Below are 25,938 nucleotides of genomic sequence, written 5' to 3' on the forward strand. Positions count from 1 at the left end.
AGTCACTTCCTAATGATGTTCCATTTTTAAGCAGCATTTCCAAAAAATTTAGTCAAGTCAAAATTCTCAACAATACAGCTTTTATATATTATTTGCTTATCAGCTGCAATAGAAAATTCTAGAGATACTTCAGTTTTTTAAATATAATTTATCCTTTGAGTTCTTAGCTATATTCTCAAGGTATGACTGAACAATAAAATTTATAGTTATTATGTTTGAAAATGCTAGTTTTTGTGTTTAGGACCTGTTCTTTCTCTTGCCTTCAATATGTATTCCTTATAAATTTCCTTCAGTGAAAAGTTTTAGTTGCCTGAGCAATTTTTCTTCACTTAATATGCAGATATAAAATGCATTTGTTGAAGGAGAAAAAAAAACATACAAAAAAAGCACTTAGCTCACTCGCTTTGAAAATTAAATGAAATACGTAAGGAAAGTACTTAGCAAATTGGCTGGCCTTCTGTACAATACTCAATGACTGTTTTCCAATTTCGCACCCTTTCTCTTTCTCTTCCTCTTCACCTAGGCCCACCCCTGCCATCTTGTGGTTGGAAATAGAAAGCCCCGCGCTATGTCACAGCCAGTTGGGTTTGGGGGAAAAAGAAAAGAAAAGAAAGACCCTTTGCTTCCCTAGGGCAATCTTTTTCGAGGTTTTCAGGTCAGCTTCCCCCTCTTCCCGATGAGCCTATTTTATTTTTTTATTTTTTTAAATATATATATATATTTTATTGATTTTGTACAGAGAGGAAGGGAGAGAGATAGAAAGCTAGAAACATCGATGAGAGAGAGTCATTGATCAGCTGACTCTTGCACACCCATTACTGGGGATATGCCCGCAACCAAGGTACATGCCCTTGACCAGAATCGAACCCGGGTCCCTTCAGTCCCCAAGCCGACGCTCTATCCATTGAGCCAAACCGGTCTCCGCCGATGAGCCTATTTTAAACAATAGCATGGTCTTTACAGGTAGGAAAGAAAACGGGTTATTTATGTCTTTTTTTTTTTTTTTTTTTTTAAGCATTTCCAGCTCTTAGCAAGAGTTTCTGGTTTATTGCAGGCGCTCAATAAATGCTATTTAGTTGTATTGCCTAAGAATTACTTTCTACCCTTTAATAGGAGGAATGGTAGGAGTTGTGAACACCTCTTGGGGAAAGCAAACTTTCTCATTTAGAATAACACAAAGGAGTGAAGTGAGGCTTTTGGTTTCGACACACTGATTTTTACATTTGGTACTTGAAAGCGAAGCAAATGCCTGGGAAACTTCGGGAGGGACCAAATGCTTGAGTAAACTACAAATCCCAGCATGCCTCGGGGAGCGGGGGCCCGCGCCTGCGCAGATCCCGCGGGGCGGTCACGTGACTCAAGCATGGCGGTGTTTGCAGATTTGGACCTGCGAGCGGGCTCGGACCTGAAGGCGCTGCGCGGGCTCGTGGAGAACGCCGCTCACCGTGAGTCGCGTGGCCTCGCGGGCCGCGATGCCCGCCCCGCCTCGCCGCCCCCCCAGACTGTCCGGCCACGTTCTGGGAGGACTCGGCAAGGCCGTGCCCCCGTGTCTCTGGGATGTCCCTGGAAGCCGATGCCCACCACGGGTGGTTTGGATCCTGCACGCGGGAAATTCGAAGGCCCTGGGGAGCTGTTACCCACTAGCTCTTCCTTTCGTGCAAATGGAGAAAGCTGAGGCCACGAGGAGGTGGAGGGTTTGTGTAGGGCCCCGTAGCTGATGGGATGTAGAAGCCAGGGCTTCCACGTGTCACCTACACCCGTGCTTTTACTGTCACGCCCCTTGTCTGCCTTGCACGACTGGGTCGGAGCAAAGGCGTGAGCAGTGCCTAGACCGAGAGTGCTGGGGGGCCCGGGAAAGCGGGGAGGAACGGGGGGCTGCGAGCGTTGGGATATTTATAGGAAGGGTAGGTAGGAGAGGATATATTTGGGGGTGGGGGCAAGCAGCATGGACAGAACGCTGGATTCCTATTTGACTCCAAGGAAGCGGAAGCCCTGAGAGATAAGACCCCGTTTGAATTATTGGAACTAATCTGGCTGCGGTTTTCTTCTTAGATGTGGGGCTAGAAGGATTTACAAATGAAGAGGTTTCTGCAGGGTTCCTCAGTTCTCAGCACTGTGAGAGCTGGTAATGATGCTTGTCAGAGGGTAGTGCCGGCTGCAGCCAGCCTTTGGCGAAGTGGGTTACACCATTTCTTCTTGTAGTTTTGTAGCCACTAATTAGCGTTTTCTCTCTGAGAATACTTTCCTCACCAGTGATGATCTGGGCCGTTTAATGCTACTATTTGGTGGTTCCTTTAAAATCAAGTTTTCTGGGTGTAGTTTATGTTACTAATTCAGTTAAGCTTTTCCGGATGCTTTTCCCTTAATGACTGAATCATGATATGTAGAGAGCGGCCAAGTCTTTCTATTCGTTCTTTTTATTTCTTGTGCTCAGCACAGTCACTCAGCAGCCCTCGCAGAGAGTGATTGGCTCACTCGCTGCTTATGGAATAAATTAAAAAGCTGTACACCTTTTTAAAAAGACAGAAAATGATGACTTATTTAGAAAATTGCCTCAATTTCAAATATTCTTGAAGGAGATGTGGTCAAGTGTCTATACATTGTTACCCAATGTGTATAATTAAAATTAAGTGAAAAGTCATAACAGGACAGAAAGTCATCGCGATTTTAGTTAAAGATAAAAGAGTGTTATTTGTGCTTGGCAATTTTCAAAGAATAAAGAAGACAGATCCCTGGTTCTTGGTTTGTGATGTGATGTAAGAAACCAATAAGCTTCAGAAACAAGTTATATAAATAGAAATTACACCAGAGACATTGGGAAAGTAATCCTAAAATGCCAAATGAGTAATCTAGGAAAAGTTTGTGGAGAAATTGAATCTAGTTGACATTTCTGAAGGACAGTAGAGACATTGTTTAGTAGCCAAAAGGTTTCTAGAGTGGGTATAACAAGAAAACTTACAGCAGACTTTGGAGTATGGTCAAGAAGAATGGTGGTGCCGAAATCGGTTTGGCTCAGTGGATAGAGCGTTGGCCTGCGGACTGAAAGGTCCCAGGTTTGATTCTGGTCAAGGGCATGTACCTTGGTTGCGGGCACATCCCCAGTAGGGGGTGTGCACGAGGCAGCTGATCGATGATTCTCTCTCATCGATGTTTCTAACTCTCTATCCCTCTCTCTACCTCTCTGTAAAAAATCAGCAAAATATATATTAAGAAGAAGGAGGAGGAGGAGGAGGAGGAGGAGGAGGAGGAGGATAATGGTGGTGGGGTGTGTTGGTGGGGCTTGGTTGATTTGAACAAGTGAAAGGTGAAGCACAAAGTACTGGAAGTTTCTTTTATCTTCTGGTTTTCCTGTATTCTCAACACGTAGCAAACGGCCTCTTGTGGAATGGATATTCAATTTTTGAGTGAGGAAGGAAAGAAGGAAGTTGGACAAATTGATGAAGGGGGCCCACTATTTTGGCATTAACATGCATTATATTTTCATATACTGTTATTACCACCACCCCCATTAGTGTTAAAATAAGTTGAAAATATGATTTAGACATAATTTTGGTAGTCAAATGCCCAGAATGGTGCTCTGTGTTGAGGCTGATAGAGCAAGGCCCTGGCCTCAAAGAGTTCCCAATCTTGATGGTGGAGAGCTCCAAAGAGAAGTGGATGCTGGTGTGAGGGCATCATTACTCCATTTCTCCTTGGGAAAAGGGCCTGAAGAGGAAGTAATAGGCTAAAAAGCAAAAGAAATGAGTGAGAATAAAGGTGAGGCTGACTAGTACAAAGTTAGTGGGATGAAAATGAAAAAGGAATATGAAAGAGAATGATAGATGGAAAGGAGACACCCAAAGTTAAGGGTGTTTAGTATCATGCTACCAAGTCACAGAGGTCAAATAAAACCTTACCTAAGTGCCAGGCACGGTTCTAAAACACTCTGCAAGTACTCATTTAATCCCCACTACCTGTATGTTAAGTTCTTTTATTATCACCATTTTGACAGACGAAGAATCTGAAACTTGTACTTGGTAATGCTTAGATCTGAAAGCAGGCGGTCTGACACCAGAGCCCAAACCCATACCACTCTGCAAACCTCCTCCTAGTCTTGACATCTAGAAGTGGGATGGGACTATGGGTGAAGGAAAGAGGTTGTTATATTTAAGAAGAATGTTCCATTTTTCTTTTCAGTTGGCTATTCAGTGGTTGCCATCAATCACGTGGTTGAATTTAAAGAAAAGAAACAGGTAAAATATAATTTCTGAAGTTAATAATAACAAACAGTTTTTATAATTATTTATATTGGTAATATGGAACCTACAGATAAGCATATTTTTTTTTGCAATTAAAAAAATGCATTCTCTGTGCACTATTCGTATTTTATATTAGTTGAGTTGATGCATATTTGTGCAAATGATAGCTTTTTTGTAACAATAATAGACAAGCTTTGAGGATTCTTAAAGTTAATTTGATGTTAATTAAGTCACTTAGTAAGTCATTTTTTTTAAAAAGTGCATTGTTATTGACTGACTATAATCCACAGTATTTGATTTTTTAACTCTTTAACAAAAACATACTGGTAAATGTGTATATTTCTCTTTAGGCCAACAACTGTACCTTACAGATTATTTCAGTCTAAAAACTACTTTTCATCCTTCCTATCCATTAATATTTATAGTTGTTTCTCTTCTCTTCAGCTTCCTTTAATTTTTTAAGAAAAAAATAAAAAGCTAATTTAGTGTTTCGGAATACCACAAATTAGTTTTCTTATTTCTTTTCTTAAATTATCTTTTCTGCAAGCCCTTAGTAAGTTTTCCATTATGCTTTTTCCCATTAACATGTATAATCTAGGATAACTGTTTATTATTTGTTGTAGGAAATTGAAAAACCAATAGCTGTCTCAGAACTCTTTACAACTTTGCCAATTGTACAGGTAGGTGTTTTGTTGTTTAAGAAGCCTAATACCTATTCTTTCACTGCAGACACGCCCCTGACATGTATGGTTCTCTACCCTGCGATGCCCCTTCCTCTGCTTACCAGTCTTACTTTTCCAGCGGGACCCAGCTCTCTGTGAAACATTCTCTTACTATCAATTCCATACTTCTTCAGGGGTCTTCTTTCCTGAAGTCCCACAGCCTTCAACTTATCTTATTATGTGGTTTAATATACACCTTTTTTCTCTAGCTGTAATATAAATTCCTGGAGAATGAAGCCTGAATTTTACTGATCTTTACTGCCCTATTGCTGGCATCTTTTTAATGAATGCTTCCACTGGTAAAGAGGAACATCAGTCATTCGTATTCTGTGCTTTTTTTGATGGTATGTTTTTGATTATAGGGAAAATCAAGACCAATAAAAATTTTAACTCGACTGACAATTATTGTTTCGGACCCATCTCACTGCAATGTTTTGGTAAGTTAATTACCTTTCTTCTCTCGTTTTGGACTTTTAAGTAGATGGAGTAATGTTTTCAACTTAACCCATTCTTACACCCCCACCCCTGTGCATGACACATGCCTGCTTTCCTCATCCTCAGAATTCACATAATATAACAGAATCTCTTCCACTCATGGCACATGTACAGGAATACCACAATACATGAGTCCTTGGGCAACTGTTAGTCATTGAGACATACAGTGGTGCTAGGGATATTGCTATGAATAATACAGACACAGTCCTTTTAAATCTGTGAGAAATAGCTAAAAAAAAAAAAAAAGGTGGAGGTAGTAAATAAAGGATGCTCTGGAGGCCAGTTTGAGAAAGTTGATGTTCAAATTGGGGCCAGAAAAATCAGTGAGTGTTATATAGATGTTGAGTGGGGGAGAGAGTGTTCTCAGAGACAGGAGGGATTATGCAAAGGCCCTGAAGCCAAAGAAAACATGGTGTGTTCTGGGTGTGTTCTTAGCTGGCTAACCTGAGATGAGGTTAGGGAGGTTGGTCTGGGTGAGCAGACAATTGGATTTAGGATGATAGTGCCTTAGTGTGGCCTGAGCAGCCAGTTAGTAGCTGGTGGTACCATTTGCTGAGACGGGACTTACAAAGAAAAGCAGCTTTGAGGGCATGGCATTTGGGACTTGGTGGGTTATTGTAAAAGTTCCAATGGAGCCTATCAAATGGCAGTTGGAAAGGCATGGCCCTTCGAAGAGTGATCCTAATAACAGATAATGGCTTGGAAGTGGTCACCCTATAGAGAATAATTTAATTCATGGGACTCTCATGGATGAGACTCGCTGGTCCAAGTGTGAGGTGGGAAGAGAAGGTTTAGGACAGTCCTGAGGAATTTCAGCATTTAATGGGAGGAAGATAAGCCAGGATAAGCTGTCTTATTTTTCTCTCATTCTGTCCTTGGTTTCTCAGGTGTTTTCCTGCACATCTAGCAGTTTAATTTGTATTTAACATTCTAATTGCCTCACACTTAGTCAAGTGTATTTTTTGTCTCCCAACAAAATTGTGAATTGCCTGAAGGGCAGACATATGCCTTAAGTTATCCTGTACTCCTAGTGTAGTGTCTGACAAACTCCTCCACTAGTTTGTAAAAGCAAGGGCTATCTAATTTGATTTTTGTATCGCAAACACAATGTTTGATACAAGTGTAATTGTAGGAAGGAAGGTAGAAGGTTGGTGGAATGGATGTTGATATCTAAGTTCTCATGTGCTTAGAAAGTCTTTTCTGCCAACATACAAAGCAAAGCAAAACTGTCAGTGGTATGTTAGGTGTGCAGCCAAACCAGAGGCAGAATCCTATGGGTACTGTTTTTGTTACTATATGGCAACATTTTTTATAACTAGAGAGTAACTTAACATTCTTTTGTTATTATTAGAGAGCAACTTCTTCGAGGGTCCGGCTGTATGATATTGTTGCAGTTTTTCCAAAGACAGAAAAACTTTTTCATGTAAGTAACAGTTAAATAAAAGAAATAGTGTTTATTATTTTTTTAAAAGAAGTCTTGATTATTATGCCTTTGTAGATTATCTGTTTTGCCCTGTCTGGAAACTGAATTTTTCTTTTATGGTTCTGAAATTTCACAAGAGTGTATTTAGGAAGATTTTGCCTAAGTTTATCCAGTAGATGGAGCTGTTGACAAAGAAGACTTAATGTGGTAAATTTACTTTTCCAGGCTTACTAACAATATTTTTTATTAATTCTTACTATTACTATAGAGGAATGGCACAACTTATCTATGAATAACTTTGTTTTTGATGACTCCTTTCATAAAATGTTCAATTATAGTAGTTTTCAGTTTTGTTTCAGAAAAAGAGGTCAGTAAAGGGGAGTGGTACATATTCATCAGCAATCCCTGTGGAACTTTTTAAAATCAGGGGCGTTCAGCCCTCACCACTGAAGATTCTGACCCAATAGGTTAGGGATTGAGTCTGGTATCTGTTTCAAGTTCCACAGGAGATTCTGATTCATTGATGCAACCATGATAGTATAAGGACTGTGGGTAGTTACCAGATTTGTTAAATATATGTGTTTATTTTATTATAAATTATTTGCATACTTCATTATAACTGTGCTTTAAAAGGTAGTTTACACACAAAACAGAACAAGTTTTAAGAGAGTAATTTAAAAAAAATAAATGGAAATAAAAGTTCTATTTGCTTCCAAAATCCATGCCTATTTCCCTTTAAAAACTGCTGTTGTAGAGTATGCTGCCCGTACCTCCAGCTCTTGAACAGGGTATTTTTCAAGACAGTGCTTATGGCTCCCCGAGCTTCAAATTGCTGGGGATATTTGTTAAAATGAGGATGCTTTATCCCTGCTTCTGAATTTATCACTGGGAGTGGACCTGGTACAATCTTTTTAAAAATATATATATATATTATTGATTTAGAGGAGAAGGGAGATGAATAGAAACATCAATAATGATAATCATTGATCCGCTATCTCCTGCGCACCCCCTCCTGGGGATCAAGCCCACAACCCAGACATGTGCCCTGACTGGGAATCCAACTTTGATCTCTTGGTCATAGGTTGACGCTCAACCACTGAGCCACATCAGAGACTCAGATCCATTCTTTAGAAAACTGCACCTTGGTGTGGGGCGTTCAGGAGGCACCTCAGACTTAAAATGCCTCAAACTGAATTTTTTTGCTGTTTAGCTTTCTATTAATCCAAATGTTCAATTGATACATTTAGATAACTATAAAAATAAAAGCATTGTTCACATTAAAGTACTTCTAAATCATTAAAGAAGATTAAAGTATTTACAAATAATATTTATGGTTTAAAGTCTTAGTGGTTTTGGCAGGTTGTATATGAATTCATATCAGTTCTTTTTCTTTGGCCAAGGTCTCCTATGAGGACTTAAGGAAAGTATATTCTTAAAAATGCACATATTTTATAAAACAAGGAGGACAGAAGGATAGGGCTTCACAGTCCTCCCCAAACCCCTTTTATGAATGTCAGGTTAGTACATCTTGGATTAATAGAATGCTAAATAGCAAAAGAATTCAGTTTGAGACATTTTAAGTTTGAGGTATCAGAGGAAACCAAGTAGAGCTGGCCTTTGTTCCTGAAAGTGTATTAAAATGCATGTACTTAAACCAACAAGGGGTATTTTTTAATTAGCCAGTTATATAGGAGGAGGAGAAAATGACCAATACATAATAAGTAGCCTAATTTAGCTTTGGTCTGGGGAATAATATTTAGCAGACTTAAAAAAAAAAAGAATTCGCGCTTTTTTTTAATGAAAAATAATTTCTGTTCATGATAATAACTTCAAACAGTACAAATAGATAAGCGTTGGAAAGTATACTCTTCTCCTACCTAAAATGTCTTCTCCCTTTTCTCCTGAGGCAACCACTGCTAACAGTTCTGTGTCTTCTCAGGAATATTATTTTCCTAATCCTTCCTTCACTCCTCTTCCCTACTTCCTTTCTTCTTACGTAACACCATGCTTTGTTCACCTACCAGTATATCTTGGAGTTGGTCCCTGATGTCAGTTAGAGATATACATCATTTCTTTTTAGGAGTCAGCATATTCCATTGTAATATGTAATTCCAATAAATTATATATTGAAGTGAAACTGATACATGTTAATTACATCTAGTCTTTTGTGATTGGTGTTTCCAGTGACTATCGTTGTTCTAATATCCCTGAGCATTTGTAGAGTATATTGCTATAGGATATATTTCTAGAACCTATAGGATACATTCCTGTAAGTGAGGTTGTTGGTGTATGCACTTAAAATTTTGATACCTATTGCTAAAGTACTTTTTAAGGTTCTATAGTATAGAGTCTATACTGACATAAGGATCGTGTGAGTACCTGTTTATTTCTTCTTGTGTTAGCAGAGTATTCTTGAACATTCTTTGCCATTGTGATAGTTAAAAAATGGTGGACAGAAGTTGAACTTGTATTATCTACTATTCAGAGCTTTTCTTCATTCTTATTAAATTTTCAATGACTTTTATGAGTTGGGCAGCTGTAGCAGTTGGGATGGGACAGATTCTTAATGAGCCAAGTGTTTTTGCCAAAACAGCATTACTTCCCAGGCTTACTGAGTTACTAGGGCTGTCTTAAAGCCAGGGAGTCGGGGGCGGGGGGGGGGGGGGGGTAGGAGTGACCGAAGTGGGAATTCTGAAGAACTCCCCATTATTACCCCCTCTTTACTCCTCTTCCTTACTCTGTCCTTTCCCTTGGTCTGTGCCCCTGACATTGGTTTGTCAGCATAGCCACCTGGCAGTGTGAATTTGTTCATGGATTCTGTATATACCAACACGGTCAGTGTGTCTTATGTTTAATACAGTTCAAAACAGCCAATTCTTTTTATCACTGTAAATCCAATAATGGAAAATCAAAGCCAGATATTCATCTTCTAGCAGCGTCTTTGGCCAACCTTTCCTCAAATTTATTTTCCTTCTGTCCTGATTTTCTTACCTGTTTCATCTTGCAAGCAGCTTTTGTAAGCAGTTTCAAATCTCTTTTGGATATAAATGCAATGTGTTGATCTATAAATGATAGCAAAAATTAGAAGAAAGGAAAGAGAAATTAAATCTGAAAAATGCATTCAGTATGATTTGATTTGTAACAGCTCTGTGTTGACCATTTATTTAGATTGTTTTCATTGGTATTTGAACAAAATGCCATTGGTAGTGTCATGTTCATGTTTCTTCAGCCGTTCAATAGTCTGGTAGGAACCACAGGCCTGGAACAATCCCTAGCACAAAAATAAATGATTTACGGGAAAAGTGGAGCATTTGGCCTATTTTTTTTTTTTCTTGGATTTCAGTTAGTTTTCCCTTTCTAGAACAATCCACACTTCCACAAGCGGAGCCTCTCTCAGCAGCCCATCCTCATTAGCAGACCGTGAGTCAGAGGGTCTCTAGGCCCTGTCTGTTAAAGGTCAGTGGACATACCACACTGCTTCAGCCAGATTACACTTGAACCGTTCAAGCCAAACTTGCAGGAATGGCTGACCACGGGCTTTGTATTTCAACGCAGAGCCATCATAACACCTTTAGCATGAGCAATGTCTATTTATGTTTCTTTATATCCGAATTGACCTCATTCCCATTCTTAATGTGCCAGGTTTTCTTTTGCCTTTTTCTTTGGTCTCCTTCATTCTCTTAGTTTAGTTAAACGTTTAGCATATTTTGCAGCCTCTTATTTATTTACTTTTTTACTACATTGTTTCTTCAGAGCAATACATGACGTTTGTGTTGCAGGATGCTTAGAATAGCAAGACACTGAATGTTGGGTGTTTTGGTCCGAGGTTTCTTACCTTCGTTATGTAGGGGCTTTCTCACACATTTATGCAGATAGCTCCATCTTTTGAGAAATTTTGTAGTTTGTGGATTCTGCTATTCTTTTGGTCCCCAGATGACAAGGCACAGTATCAGTGAGACCGGGGATATCTTTTTTTTTTTTTTTTTTTTTTTTTTTTTTTTACAATGACCTTGTTGAGATTGGCATCCACAATGCAGCCCCAAACAGATTTGTGCTTTCTCTCTCCAAACCTCCTTGGTGTATAACAGTAGCAGGTGGATACAGCAATGGATCAAGATACCCTGCTTCATGTGGAAACCTTGTTTGTTCTCAACCACTGATTCAAACCACATAACTCCTCCTTCCATTTTTTCATCCTGAGCATCAGCAAAAACTTCTGTGCCATAAACGTCTCACAAAAGGTAGACGTTTGCATTTATCGTCCGCTTCAGTGAGTCCCTGGCAGGCAGTGGCTGGGAAAGAGGTGTTCAGCTTCATCCTGAAGCAGCCGCCCCCCTCCAAGGAGCCACAGAAAGAGCTCACCTGCTTTTTCTTCCTGACAGGTTGCTTGTACACATCTGGATGTGGATTTAGTCTGCATAACTGTAACAGAGAAGCTACCATTTTACTTCAGAAGACCCCCTATTAATGTGGTAAGTGTTATCCTTCCCTTTCTATGCTTGAATCTGTAGAAACTTAGATTAACAAACTGGACAAGGGGCAGAAGAAACCAGTGCTCTTAGATGAAGAAAAACAAAGGGTAGGTGATAAATAAGCATTTTTGTTGTTGTTGTTAATCCTCACCCAAAGATATTTTGCCATTGATTTTTGGAGAGAGTGGAAGGGAGGGGGAGAGACAGAGAGAAACATTGATGTGAGAGAGACACATTGATTGGTTGCTTCCCACACACGCACCCGATCAAGGGTGGGTATTGAGCCTACAACCAAGGTTCCTGCTATTGACTGGAATCGAATCTGGGACCCTTCAGTCCACAGGCCAATGCCTCTATCCACTGAGCCAAATCGATTAGAGTTAAATAAGCTTTTTTTTTAAAAAATACCTACCTAGTAAAATAGTAACATGCTAATTGACTGCACCTTCGTGGCACCCATCAGCCAATCAGCTGTAGGTATGCAAATTAACCTGACAAAGATGGCAGGTTAATTTGCATACACCGGTGGGAGCGGCCAAGGGCAGGGCATTTGTGTTGTTGCCATGGCGATGACACAGGCATTCTGCACCACCCCAGCTGCTCCAGGCCTCTGGGAAGTGTGGGAAGGCAGAATGGATGCTCCGGCCAGAGTGAAAGTGGTGCTGGCAGCCAGGGGAAGGAAGGCCCATTCTTGCACGAATCTTCATGAATTGGGTTATGTATATAACTTATTTTTACTGATTTCAGAGAGGAAGGGGCAGAGAGAGAGAGAGGAAGAGAGAGAAAGAGACATCAATGATGATAGAGAATCATTGATTGACTGCTTCCTGTATGCCCCCTACTGGAGATAGAGCCTGTAACCCGAGCATATGTCCTTGACCAGAATCAAACCTGGGACCCTTTAATCCACAGGCTGACACTCTATCCACTGAGCCAAACCGGCTAGGGCTAAATAAGGATTTTTAAAAACAGGATTTTTATTGTTGTAAATTGACTAAAGGAGGAAAGAAAGCTTAAAATAAAGAAATTCAGTAAATTATGGAGATGTTTTTGAAAGTCCTTAAAAATCAAAATCTATGAAGGATATTTCTTGGAAGGAAAGCTAACAGTGTTGGACACTTTCTTGCCTGAATAGTGAACACTAGGGACAGAGCAGTCAAGAAAGAAGGGGAAGGGAAATAATGCTGGGGATCCCTGAGGCACCAGTGTGCGGGGGGAGGGCATGGAAAGCATAGCGGGCATGGTCCATGAGCAATGAAAAGCTGCACTGACGCATGCTGGGTTAACACAAAAGCCCGGCTACCTTTGTAATTATCTAAGAGGGGAGCCGTGCATTCTGGGGACGTTTTGTTCCTCTCTCTGCCTTAGAAATTTCTTCAGTACTTTTCTACAGGGTACCTTTCTACATAATTCTCTTGTTTTCCCTACCCTTCCTATCCCATCTGTCATGCCGTCTTGTGGGTCTTATTCCATCATAAAGGTGATATTTCACATCACTAACAACTGCTTGCGTTAGCAGCCAGATCCTAGGGAGAGGAAGGATGCTATTTTAGAAGAGTGGCTTCCAAAGCTTAGTCTCCCATTCTCAGAGAGTATTATGGAAGGAGCAAGAGAGTTTAATAAACAATCCAGATATATACCTAATCCTGTCAGAGTTGGAAAATTAAAAATTTTAATCTGTTTTTTCCAAGGTAGAGAACTGTCCTGTTCTTTTGTCTCTGTAGAATCAGAGCCTCCTCAAGTTGTTTTCCTGTCTTTGCTGCTAGGGAATTGGCTCGATCCAAGAATAGGGGGAGACAATGAGGAGAAAATTGGTCTGTGTGGTGCCGAAAAATTGAATTCAGTGTGTAAAAATTTTAGTTGGCTTATGTTCTGCCCCTAAAAATATGCTTCTAAAACTATACTTGAAAAGTACCCAAAATGTCATATCAGCTTTTTTTCTGATAAATATTGAGAGGAGAACTGAACATATAACAATATTGCTTAAGCACAAATCATCATTTCCCCACATTCTTGCCAGTGCTTATAAATAAATAAGTAAATACTAAAACAAAACAGGACGCCCGACTCATCACAGTTAAGAGCTGGAGATCTGTGTTCACAGCCCACTTAGCAGACGTGGAGAAATGAAGACCGGCCAGGAGCAGCCGTTGAGCTCTTCAGTCACAGCGTCCAGACCGTTCCATTGGTTCTCTGACATGTGAGCCCCCCGCCAGGCCCCAGCTCCTGTGATAAAAGGCACAGCCCCCTCCAGCACCCAGGGCCACTGCAGCCTTTTGGACTCGCATGCGGCTCCTCTCCAGAAGTGGCCGCAATCTCTGGCTCTAGAAGTCTGCCAGAGCCTCACGCTGCCAACCCCATTGCGTTGGGAATGGCACCCCCTGGAGTTAGCCAGTGCAGCCATTAAATTTAAAGTCCTTTCTCCTTCACTTTAATCAGCTAGGAAGGCTATTTTCTAGATGGCTTTGCCTGAGTCAGCCCACATACAGTACTGTGTCCTTGTTGGGAGAAAATAGGAGCCCATGATGCTGAGGCCAGATCCATAGAACGGACAGCAGTGCAACACGATTCCTTATGATCCACACAGGGTGAGCTTGCCAGTGGCTGCTTGGTGGGGGCTTTCTTACGAAAGTCCCCTTTGTCCAGCCCAGACTGTGAGCTTCCAGAGAGCACCCGGTGTGTCACGGGCATCCTCTTTAAATTATCCCAATATCGTGCCCGGGTCCTCCCTGAAACTTCTCAGTTGGGTGAATATGTGTCTAGCCTAGCGTATCAGAGTGCAGCTTGGGGAACCTGGCCAAATCCTGCTCGTTCGAGTCATTAGCCGGTAGTCAGTGTTGGCAGGTGAGGGAAGTGGGGCACTGGGCTGCCATGAGGAGGCAGCAGCAGTAGGACAACCTGCCCCCCAGTTCATTTGTAAGTTCAGGAAGGCTGCTGCTGTTTGATGGTATTTTTGTCTTAATTCCCACACTTTTCAAGTTAAGAATTCTGAAAAGTGAAAATTTGACAAGTGAGAGGGATATGCAGTATTTAACACAGTGTCTGCTTTTTTAAAAATCTGGTGTGAACATTTTACATATGTTGTTTAATAAAAACTAGATGATGGGAGTGGAGAGAAGGACTGCGCGAGATTATTTCTAGTCTACCTAATGAAGAAGCAGGCTGCAGTGTGAACTGGTCAGGAAGAAGAGTCCCTGTTAATTTATTCACCTAGTTCCCATTTAAGAGAGAGGAAGCTGGAAACATATGGTGAGAGGTGTCCAGCTGCTTGTTCAGGGTAACTAATAGCTGTATAGCTGTGTATGTATTGTTTGTATCTGATTGTATCTAATCTGGATATGGAGCTATGTGTGTAGGAGAGTATGTTCACCATGAAAACACAGAACATAGAGTGAATGTGGTTAACAATTCAGCCTTAAGTCTTGGTCCTTGCCTGCTCCTTTGGCCTTCAAGATGAACTTGTCTTTGGCCATGAAAAGATGATGGGCTGGCTTTACAAGGATCCCTTTATTATGCACATGTATCTTAATTTGGATTGGGTTTGTGCTCTTTGCTTCTATGGTGGTGGTAAGTGGGAGATTTAAACAGGGAATTCATTAGTCTTTTTACCTAGAGCCTAGAAGCCACGAATTGTCAACTTAGAAGTTTGAGATTATGAAGGGGGCTCAGGTACACAAAAGCACTTCACTTGTGTATTAATTCATAGCTCTTGTCCCTTTTGTAATCTTTCATGCTTGGGGCACCATAGTTTCAATGCTGTAATTCCCTCTGAAGATCCTACAAACCTCTTCTGGAGTCTGGAGCAGTGGTCACCAACCTTTCAGACCTCGTGGACCATCAGTTGGTGACCACGGGTCTAGAGAGTATGGGAGTCACATACATTTATTATGTGATAATTGGGTTTCTAAAAAATGGAAATTAGCTCCTCAGGTAATCAAATGACTTCTAATAATTAGAGTTTAACCACTTTTACACTTACTCTAGCCCAGCAGCTTTAGGGTCAGGTAGATTTGAATTATTCTACTAATGGAATTGAAACTTTAGGTAGTGTGTGACTCACACAGATAGACTTCTCTCCCAAAGTCTTGCCTTGGTGATTGTACTCAAGCTTTTATTTTACCTCCTGTCATTTTCCACTACTGGGAAATGCTATGGAAATTACTTTATAACAGAGCTCTTTAAGCACACAATAATTTCATATTTTAAGACAATCTTTGTGAATTCAGGTTTTGAGAATGTTTCTTAAGCAGCACATACCTTTACTTTCCCTTTGATGTTTTTTCATTGTTATTGCCATTCAACAATGACTTCAAGTATATTACACTGAGTGGCCAGATTATTATGACCATCTGACGTTGGTAGGCAAATTAGCCGTGCACTGCATCGTATGGGATATGGAAGCCGGAGACCTGTTCAAACACTGCTGTCTGCAGTTACAAAGATAAAATGTCTCCGATTCACACAGGAACATAAGAATTGGACAGTTGACCATTGGAAAAAAGCCATATGGTCCGATGAATCATGTTTCCAGTTGCATCATGCAGATGGCAGAGTGAGAATTTCACGGAAACAGCATGAAAGCCTGAACCCCACATGCATAAGTACAACCCTTCAAGCTGGTGGGGGCAGTGTTATGGGGCCATGTTTTCCTGACATGATTTGGGCCCTTTAATTCGTGTGGAACAACATCTGAATAGCACAACACACCTAAGTATCGTTGCTGATCAAGTTCATCCTATCATGTTGATGGCGAATCCCAGTGGAAATGGCTTCTTCCAACCAGACAGTGCGCCATGCCATGGTGCTCGTATTGTGCAGGAGTTGTTTCAAGAACATGAGGGAGACTTTACCTTGCTTAGGTGGCCCCCACAATCACCAGATCTCAATCCAATTGAGCATTTGTGGGATGAAGTTAAAAGAGCCATCAGGCAGCTGGTTCCACAACCATCAAATCTCACAGAACTGGACAGTGCTATTCATCAGGCATGGTGTCAGATTCCTTGCATCACCTTTCAACATCTCGTGGAGTCAATGCCAAGAAGAATCACTGCAGTATTGAAGGCAAAAGATGGACCAATGAAGTACTGATGGGGTGGTCATAATAATCTGGCCACTCAGTGTATTTTTGGTGTTTGTATGTTTTATGCTCTCTTTCTGATGTTTTCCCCTCAACACTTCCTTTAACCCTAATCGATTTTTATCTTCATGATCCAATTAGTCCCCACTGAGAGATGTCCTGTAAATAGTGTCTGATGCAGTGAGGTTGTTCCAGTCCTCATGCCATATATACTTGATTGGCTCTATAAACTTTATTTTTTATCACACATATATTGGGAACTGAAATGTGTTAAGTACTTCATTGATCTAATGCTTGGGCCAGTGCCAGCAAACTTGCCAGCATCAAAATTTTGCATAGCAAAAAACCCCCACAGAAATAAAGTTAAAAGACTAATGATAGCCCTCACCATTTTGGCTCAGTGGTTAGTTAGCACATTACCTCCTGCATGCACCCCCACCAGGGCCAGGGACCCTTTAGTCTGCAGACTAACACTATAGCCACTGAGCCAAATTGACTAGGGCACAAATTACCTGTTTTAAAGAGTGATACACCAAGGGTGTCATCCTTTGAATTCAATAAATAACTAATTTTTATGAAATTAACAGGGAATTCAGGAAATGACCCAGTAATCAACTCCCTATTTTCTTCCTTCCTTCATTCTGTTAAGTTTAGTTCTTGGAATTCTACCATCAATATATCTTTTTTGTCTTTTTATTTTTTACCATCAATATCTCTTGATTCAAGTATCACACATCTGCCCTTGGTTTGCAAAGTCATTACCACATTATTTCTCATTAGTAAAGAAATCTCCCTCTTTTAGAACCTTTGGTCAGAGAAGTGAACAAAAGCCAATCATGCAGGCACTGTCATTCTTTATGAAAGGCTGTTATGAACAATCATTTGATGAGCTTAAGGCAATTTTCATTAAAATGGTCTTAGAAGCAAGACACCTGGTAATGAGTCTATACTATACCTAACAATTTATAAAGTGTTATGAAAGGAATGTTCACAACCTTCAGTATCACATTATCTTTCATTTCTCTGTCTCAGTTTTGTTAGCAACTTTAAAGTAAGCTTGATTGATGTACTGAGATCAAACTCAGAACTTTGTTATTAAAAAATAATTAAGCTGATAATTATATTCCTTTTTCTCTCCTCTCCCCCCTCAAAAATAAAAGTTTAATTTTGATCTGGTCCCCATGGTGTGAGGTGGGGCGGGGAGGGGGGATTTCAGGTACAATGAAGAAAGCTTAGGCACCTGGCCATCTAGTTCTGTGTCATCCACATCCTTTGTTTCCCCTCTTCTCCACCCCACTGCCTTGTGTTTTAGTTCAGCAACTACCGTGTTTCCCCGAAAATAAGACATCCTCCGAAAATAAGACCTACTTACAGGTTTCCTTCTGAGTGAAATCTAAGGCATCCCCCCAAAAATAAGCCCCCCCCCCCCCCTAGGCTAAACATGAGAGATTTGGTCCACTGATTCTGAAATAAATGGAGTCAGAAGAAATTCACCAGGAAATTCAGGAATTGGATTGTTATGATGATGTTCCAGAAGATGATGACATGATTGTCATTGAATAAATGAGTAAATTCTTGATACTGTAGGATTCACAGTTTGTCTGGTTTGTGTTGACAACTACCGTACTACCATACCGTATACAGGTAATAAATTTCCTTCATTTTTATTTAACAATAAATGTGTACCGTGTTCTTCTTCATGGAAAAATAAGACATCCCCTGAAAATAAGACTTAGCGCATCTTTGGGAGCAAAAATTAATATAAGACATTGTCTTATTTGCGAGAAAACAGGGTAGAAGGATGAGAAAAAAAAAATATGGCATCCTCTGGCTAATTAGTACTTTTGTTAAGAGAAATAGCTAGGGGAATAATTGAGAATATGGCTAAAGGAAGTTTCTTTGATTTGTCTGAATTTCAATTTGCCAAGTTCATCCTGGTTTCTTTTATGATGGATTATCAGCATTATCACATGGCCTCTTTTTCATAAACTACGATTTATTTTCTTAGACTGTAAATATATTAAACACTTGTATAAAGGGCAGTTGTGAGTTACAAAGATGTACAAGCTGGGCAGGAAAAATGGGGTGGACAGTTAACTGTGGCACAAAGTGTATCCTAACACATATCATTCCCAGAAACAACACACGCCAACGAATTAGAGGTGGGGAAAAGTTGCCAGAAAAGGAAAGAAGGGAAGATTACAGTGTGGAAAATAGCATGTAAAATCTAACTAATATCAAATATGTAGGAAAATTCAAAATAAAATCTGGGAGCCTTAAGACAGCAAGAAGATTAAGGACAGGGCAGATTGTGGGGTGTTAAAAAGGAAATCTGTGTTCAGGAAGGCTAAGGAGCCTGCCAGGTACAGCTGAATTAACTCCAGGTGGCTGCCAGTTCTGGAAGAAGACAGCTTTTTCCATTTCCTGCACACACTCAGGAGTACACCTCTAGCAGTTTCCTGTGGACCAGTCCCAGCTCGTCCTCTGGGTAACACAAGCTCATTTGCCAGACGGAGACTTGGGCCATACTACTTGGTTTGGGCCTGATTTCCTTCCTTGGTTCGTCCAAAAGACCACTGTACTTAGTGACTGCCATTGCAAGTCTGATTATTGCTTTCATACTGAAGACCTTAGATACTTCTCATTATTCTTAGAAGATTATCTTGTCACCAGCTCTAAAGACCTGCACCATTGGCCTTTCCATCTCTTTAGCCTTCACCTTCACCATAAGGCTCCCCCTTAATTCTCTTCCCTGGCCTATGACCTTTATGTGCTACCATGCTCTCTCCAGCCCAGGGCCGTTCCAGGTACTCCTCCCTCCCTCTGCGAATGCTCCTTCCTCTACTATTTACTTAATTCCTTCCTCACCCAACCCCAGACTTCTCTCGTGGTAGCACTTATCACAGTTAAAGTTTTGTATTTGTGTGTGATTATCTGATCACACTAAAGTGTAAGCTCCTAGAGAGAGGAACCATGTCATCTTTTTCTCAACAGTCCCATGCATAGTTGGCTTAAAACATGTCTATTGTGAATGGGTAAAGAAAAGAGCTAAATAGTATAGTGGTGAATTTCAATCTCATCTCCACCACTGCCAGGCTATTCTCTTACCTGGAGATGCCTACCTCTTCACAGCGCCTTAAATAAGAAAGGAGTTCTTTTTCTTCTCATGTGAAAGGCCAAGCTCCTGGAGAGCGAGGCAAGATCAAGGGCCCAGCCTTCTTCTTTCTTTTTTGCTGGACATCCATGAACGCAGCTTAAAATTAGGGACTCAATTAGTAAAGAAAAAGGGAAGGACATATATCAGGGGCAATTAGCAATCCCTGCCATAATGCCTTATAGAGGTTATTATAAGGGTTAAATATATATATAAGACTCTTAGCATAGTGCCTGACACATAACACTCAACCATGGCTATCTTGCCCTCCTTCATTCAACAGATATCTAATAAGTGACTACCCAAGAAGCCTTCCATCCCTGTTCTTTGGAAATTTTTCAGCTCTTCATTTCTTTGTTTTTTCATTTGAGGTCAAATTACTTGGTTTACTGTGTTTGCAAATAGTTTTCCCTCAGTATAGGGAGCACATCTTTTCTTTCGGTTGTTCATGGAATAACAGCCTTTGTGCCACCCCACTGGGACTTTGCTCACCATAGCCTCTTCATGGTTCCTGTTTATATAACATCATCCTCTGCACGGCTAAGATAAACTCTGTTGATCAGATAGAGACAAATCTGTTTTCTTCTGTGGATGATGCTATTTGGGCATAAATCTGCTTTTGTTTAAAGCTATACTTCAATAAGCAGGAGGTGGGCAGTAGAGGGCATAGAGGGAGGCGAGAGGGAACTTCAGTGAAAATAGAGAAAAACAGTGTGTATTTATCCTTGACTGTATATTTTTCTTTATTTCCTGTGAAGGCAATTGACCGAGGTGTGGGCTTTGAACTTGTCTACAGCCCAGCTATCAAAGACTCCACAATGAGAAGGTACACCATTTCCAATGCCCTCAACTTGATGCAAGTCTGCAAAGGAAAGGTATGGCTTCCTAATTTTAGGATGGTTTTCAAATCCAGCAGTTTATTATTAATCCACTAGATTATCAAAGCAATTTCTTTTCCTTAAAGCAGAAAGTTATCATAGCACAGGAATAAATTCTCCTGTTTCAATGAGCTCTTGTAAGTGTTAAGGGGAAGAAAGTAATGAGAAAAGATTCATTGAGAAAGGGAAAGATATGTTGAAAGTCTTTATCTTTCCAAAAGAAATTTGCAATTTAGCCACTGAAAAGAATAGTCTAGATAATAAATTTTTGTCATCAGTGAGTTGAATTTAGGTTATATGACCTTCTCAACTAGTTTTTTAAGACGAATTCATCTTTTCTAAGATCTGTTGGGAAGACTTATTATATTCTGCCTTTAATTTGACATGAGGGTTTCTTATTCTTTCACTTTAATTATTTACCTTGTCTTAAAAAACAGTTGGTGTTCATAGAGCCTTAAATGTTAAAATGTGAATACTGATTATTTATATTATAAGACTCTTCAATTTTTTTGAACCTCTAAGATTAATATTGATCACTTTCTGTTTTGTAGAATGTAATTATATCTAGTGCTGCAGAAAGGGTAAGTCTACCTCTACATATTTTATTTTTGCTTTTCAGGCTACAAAACTTGAAACAGTTTCTAGGGGAGAAATTAAAATAGTAATATAACAAACGTTTATTGCATGTTTTCATTTTAACTGTATTTGCTCATTGTAATTGCTGAGGAGTAAAATCTATTCCCATTTCTTTTGGGCTTCAAGTTTTGTTTATATAAATAGTTTTTTCTTTATACTATTATAGAATGCTTTTTAAGGTTCTTTTATATGTTTAGAAACTTAAAACAATAAAAATTATAACAACTTAAATTTATGCAATTGACTTCCTTATTTTTGGATACTTAATCATCCTATTAATTTACTGTAGATGAAGTCATTGAAACGTTATGGATAGCAGCACTCGTGTCTGTTTTTTTGTTTGTTTTATTTTAGCCTTTAGAAATAAGAGGTCCATATGACGTGGCAAACTTGTATCCTTTTCTGAGTCAGAAGTTATTGAAATTTTCTCTTATGAAATTTGGAATTTGAAATGATACACTTTAACAAGATATTTCTCTTAACTTTTTACTATAAGTTTACCAATTAATAATTTCGAAAACAAATTACATCAGGTTCTAGATGTTTTTACCCTTTTGTTTTCTGGACTAAGGGTGAGATAGAAAAAGGAGAACAAGAATGAGGAACTATATTTTAAAAGCTTAGTTAAATAAGCCTCTTTTCAAATGCATGTTCCCTTTGGGCTAAAAACTGCCATAGGATTAACGTCTCTCTTGCAGTATGACCAGGTGAGCTGGCATTGCCAGTTATGTCTGTGTTAGTTGCCTGTCCTTGGCTGACTGGGTTAAAATCCTTAATGACCCCCAGAGGGCTGCTCTTTGGGCTCTCTGAGAGTGATGCCAAGGCTGCAGTTTCTACCAACTGCCGAGCGGCGCTTCTCCATGGAGGTGAGTGAGCAAGTTCTTCCAACAAAAACATCCAGTGGTCATGTGAGGCGCCAGGCATCTTTATCAGACAATTGCGCCATATCCACTTGTATTATCTTTCCCTGCAGAGGTCCTTTGGGGTCATCTTTCCCAGCCTGCTTTAACCATAACCAGCAGTGCTTTTCTTCTTTCGCTTCAGGCTTTACTTTCTGAAGTTTGTGGAATGAATAGTTTGTATTACAGAAATGAGTATTGAGTGCATCCTTTCAGGCTCTGTGTGGGTGTCCCTGGCTATATTTTGATAGGCTTCTACTCTTCCTTTCTCCTCCCTCCTCTTCATATCATCACACTTTCCCTCCTGAAAATCATTGTTTTATGTTGTCATTTTAATAACCTCAAGAGCAGTTTTCTCCTTTTTAGATATTAAAATGCTTTTAAATAACTGACAAAAATATAATAGACTTCTCAAGTTAATACTTACAAATGGAAAGGTAACACTTAGCTCTTTAAAACTGACTTTACTTTTATTACTTGAAATAAATAATTTTTAACTAAATTTATGTTTATTGAGTTCTTTAGGTTTTACCTCCTTTGTAGTAAATGGATCTTTCCTAGATCCTCTCATTTCCTAAGGACTAAGTTTGAATCTCTTTACATGGTATTATATAGCTCTTCCCAAGCTATTCTCCCAGCCTCATTTCTCCCTAATTTTTTTCACATTCTTCCTTCTCACCAGCCATGTTGACCCCTAACCATCCTAGGTTCTTCTTACCCCACGCTCTCTCCGTGGCTTTGCAAAGGAATACTTCCTTCTCCATTTGCCACCTCTTTCCTTCCTAGAGTCACCTCTTTTATCTTTTTATATGTGTATTTTTACGGATTTCAGAGAGAGAGAGAAACAACTATGATGAAAATCATTGATCAGCTGTCTCCAGCATGTCTCCTTCTGGGGATAGAGCCTTTGACCTGAACATGTGCCCTTAACCATAATTGAACCTGGAACTCTTCGGTCCACAGGCCAGTGCTCTATCCACGGAGCCAAACCAGCTAGAGCGAGTCACCTCTTTTATGATACCTTCCTTGATTTATCCAGGCAGGGTTAATTCTTGTGGGTACCTCCATTCCTATTATATTTGCCCCTTGTGCATTTATCTCAGTGTGTTGTAGGAAGAAGCACTACCAGGCGTTTTTATACCCTCTATAGATGACACAGTGCCTGCCCCCCTAGTAGATTTTTAGCACAAGTTGCCTAATTTAAGTTGAACTCTGCTGCCAATCTCACCTAAACATCTAATAATCATATTTTTCTTTGTCTATCATCACCAGTCTGTGAGATCGATAAACTTGTGAGTTTAATTTTCTTCATTAACTCAAGTATTTATTGAACACCTATTACATAACCAGGCCGTAAACATGATGGAATCTTCAGAGGTGCATTGATGATCTAGCAGAGATGACAGCTGTGCTACATGCTGTCAAATGAAGTGAGCACACACTGGAGGAAGTACAATTGTGATGGTTGTACTTGCTGTGGTGATTCATCCATCTTTCTCCCACATGTAAAGCATCTGGTGCACTAGGGTCTGTGACTTGTGTTCTGGCTGTATAAAATGCCATAGACAAACCATTAGAGATAACCTGCATGCAGTTTTACCCTTGAAGTAATCCGTAGGAATGAATTAGATGTTGGTGATATATTGATGTTAGTATATAGGACAGGGGAGGGGTAATAACACTAAATGCCATCAGCAGTCACTACTTTGTGATGGTTTAATCATTTACTAGTGCTTTCAGTCAAAGCAACATGGTGCCGAAACCGGTTTGGCTCAGTGGATAGAGCATCAGCCTGCAAACTGAAAGGTCCCAGGTTCGATTCCGGTCAAGGGCATGTACCTTGGTTGCAGGCACATCCCCAGTAGGGGGCGTGCAAGAGGCAGCTGATCAATGACTCTCTATCATCGATGTTTCTAGCTATCTCTTTCCCTTCCTCGATGTAAAAAAATCAATAAAATATATATTTTTTTAAAAAGTAACATGGTGATACTTGTTCAACTATATATACCTCTTTAAATCATATCTGAACTTCAAGCACTGATTTTCTTCTTTGTTTTGTAGAAACTAGGAAAACTGCTTTTGGAATTATTTCCACAGTGAAGAAACCACGGCCATCAGAAGGAAATGATGATTCTCTTCCAGCTTCCAAAAAAGCCAAGTGTGAGGACTGAAAACTCCTAGGCTCTGTCGACACGCCCGTCTTCCCTTTCATAGTCCACCAGCCACAACAGAAATCAAACCTCTGCACGATTTGCTGTTTTCACGTGGAGCTAGTAATCGGTAGTCTCTAAAAACAATGTTATATTCAGGCCTTTAAACTAACAAAAGAAACCTGGTGAAGCACTTAAGAAAAGACTGAGCTAAATGAATTTTGAGATAGTGTAAGAGAAAACAGAGTTTAGCTTAAATTCTTTGTGTAACTGATAAAATGGCAGGTATAATTAAATTAGATGTTTTGATATTTCAAGAGACACTTGTTCATTTAAAAACTCATGCTTTGCTGCTTTTCTCGATATACATTATTTTTTATCCTTACTACTCAAAACGTGATTAGTTTTGAGGACTATTAAAATTTATATTAAGGGATTGGCTTTTCGTTGAACTATCTTTGTTTTAAGCCTCTCTTTTATTGCATTCATCAGATCGAAGTTCTTTCTAAAGGACTAGTTACCACGGAATAGAACTTAATTCATTCTGAAAGGCTATGTGAAAACCAAATCTTTTTTTTTCCCATTAAAAATAATGTAAATTGAATTAATCCATTCTAGATCCCCAAATGATTCCCTGTTTTAACCTTTCTTATATACAGTACATGTCTAGTGTACTATTTAACCTATAAATAAACACTTTAAAAACAAAGATGATATAAATGTAAATTTAACAAAAAAATGAAATGGAGGGTAAGAAAATGAAAATTTAATAATGAGCAGCAACAGAAGCAAAAAACTCAATAATATTCACAGCACAATTTTCTGAAATATTGACAATGTGAAGGTTAGCAGTAAACTGATTCATACTAGCATGTGCTTATCACCAGAGAGACACATAAATGCTTATACAAGCCATCAAGTAGCATCTGATAGTATGAAAGGATTGTCTGGGATTAAGAAGAGAATTGTTCAAGATGAAAGATGTTTAAGAACCAAGATTTGACTGCATTTGGTGAAGGTAGCCTTTTTGCAAATATCTGCGCTTTTGCCATATTGATATAAATAATTCTATAAGTCGGATAAAAGGACAGAGTCGGATAAAAGATTATTTCAGAAAGAGAAAGCTTTATATCAACCTCATTTATGAATATAGATACTTATAAAATATTGGTAAAGGGAAACCATCAAAATAGAGTATACCATGATAAGATGAGATTCTAGGAATCTAAGAATATTTCAGTTCTTTTACATGTACTGTACTACATAATATCAATAGGTCAAATGAGAAAAGTCAGGATCATCTTAATAGATGCTAGCAAGACATTTGATAAAATTTTAACTCCAGATTTTAAAATTAAGTAACAATAAACCTTGGGCAAATAGAAGTAAACGACTATTTTGCGCACACATATGTATGTATATGTTGATATGTATTTATATATTGTATATATTAATCGTGGTGGTTCTAAAATAAAGCATTTTGACTGACTTCCGCTTGTGCAGTTTGGTGGATTAGCCTACTCCACAGAGCTGGTGGCCACTGCTACTGAACGCCCTCACCAGGAGTCTGCCACCCGAGTGACAGCTCGCTTCTGCCCACACCCCTCCTGGATTCACCAAAAGTTAGGTGTGTGTTTATTCACGAGTCCTTGTGTCATTGTCGTTAGCATTGTAAAATTATATAACTTGGTTAAAAATTATGATGAACTATGAGGGGGCAAAAAAAAGAAAAAAAAATTTCCAGGAACATGAAAGTTGATGCTTTTGAAAGGTTTGAAGAGGAGAAGTGCTGTC

At 39.5% G+C, this 25,938-nt stretch overlaps 1 protein-coding gene across 1 annotated transcript; it reads left to right on the plus strand.

The window, feature by feature from the left end:
- The first annotated feature begins 1,325 nt into the window (after positions 1–1,325).
- RPP30 (ribonuclease P/MRP subunit p30) lies at positions 1,326–25,633 on the plus strand. Its single transcript, XM_084904820.1, has 11 exons — positions 1,326–1,445; positions 4,177–4,232; positions 4,862–4,918; positions 5,323–5,397; positions 6,807–6,878; positions 11,261–11,350; positions 20,340–20,456; positions 21,011–21,040; positions 21,450–21,487; positions 21,882–21,961; positions 24,056–25,633. The coding sequence occupies exons 1-11, from the start codon at positions 1,364–1,366 to the stop codon at positions 24,163–24,165; spliced, it is 807 nt and encodes a 268-aa protein (XP_084760946.1). The 5' UTR covers positions 1,326–1,363; the 3' UTR covers positions 24,166–25,633.
- The last annotated feature ends 305 nt before the right edge of the window (positions 25,634–25,938 follow it).

This window comes from Pipistrellus hanaki, assembly GCF_964339955.1.
Source record: "Pipistrellus hanaki genome assembly, chromosome: 14".
Classification (NCBI taxonomy): domain Eukaryota; kingdom Metazoa; phylum Chordata; class Mammalia; order Chiroptera; family Vespertilionidae; genus Pipistrellus; species Pipistrellus hanaki.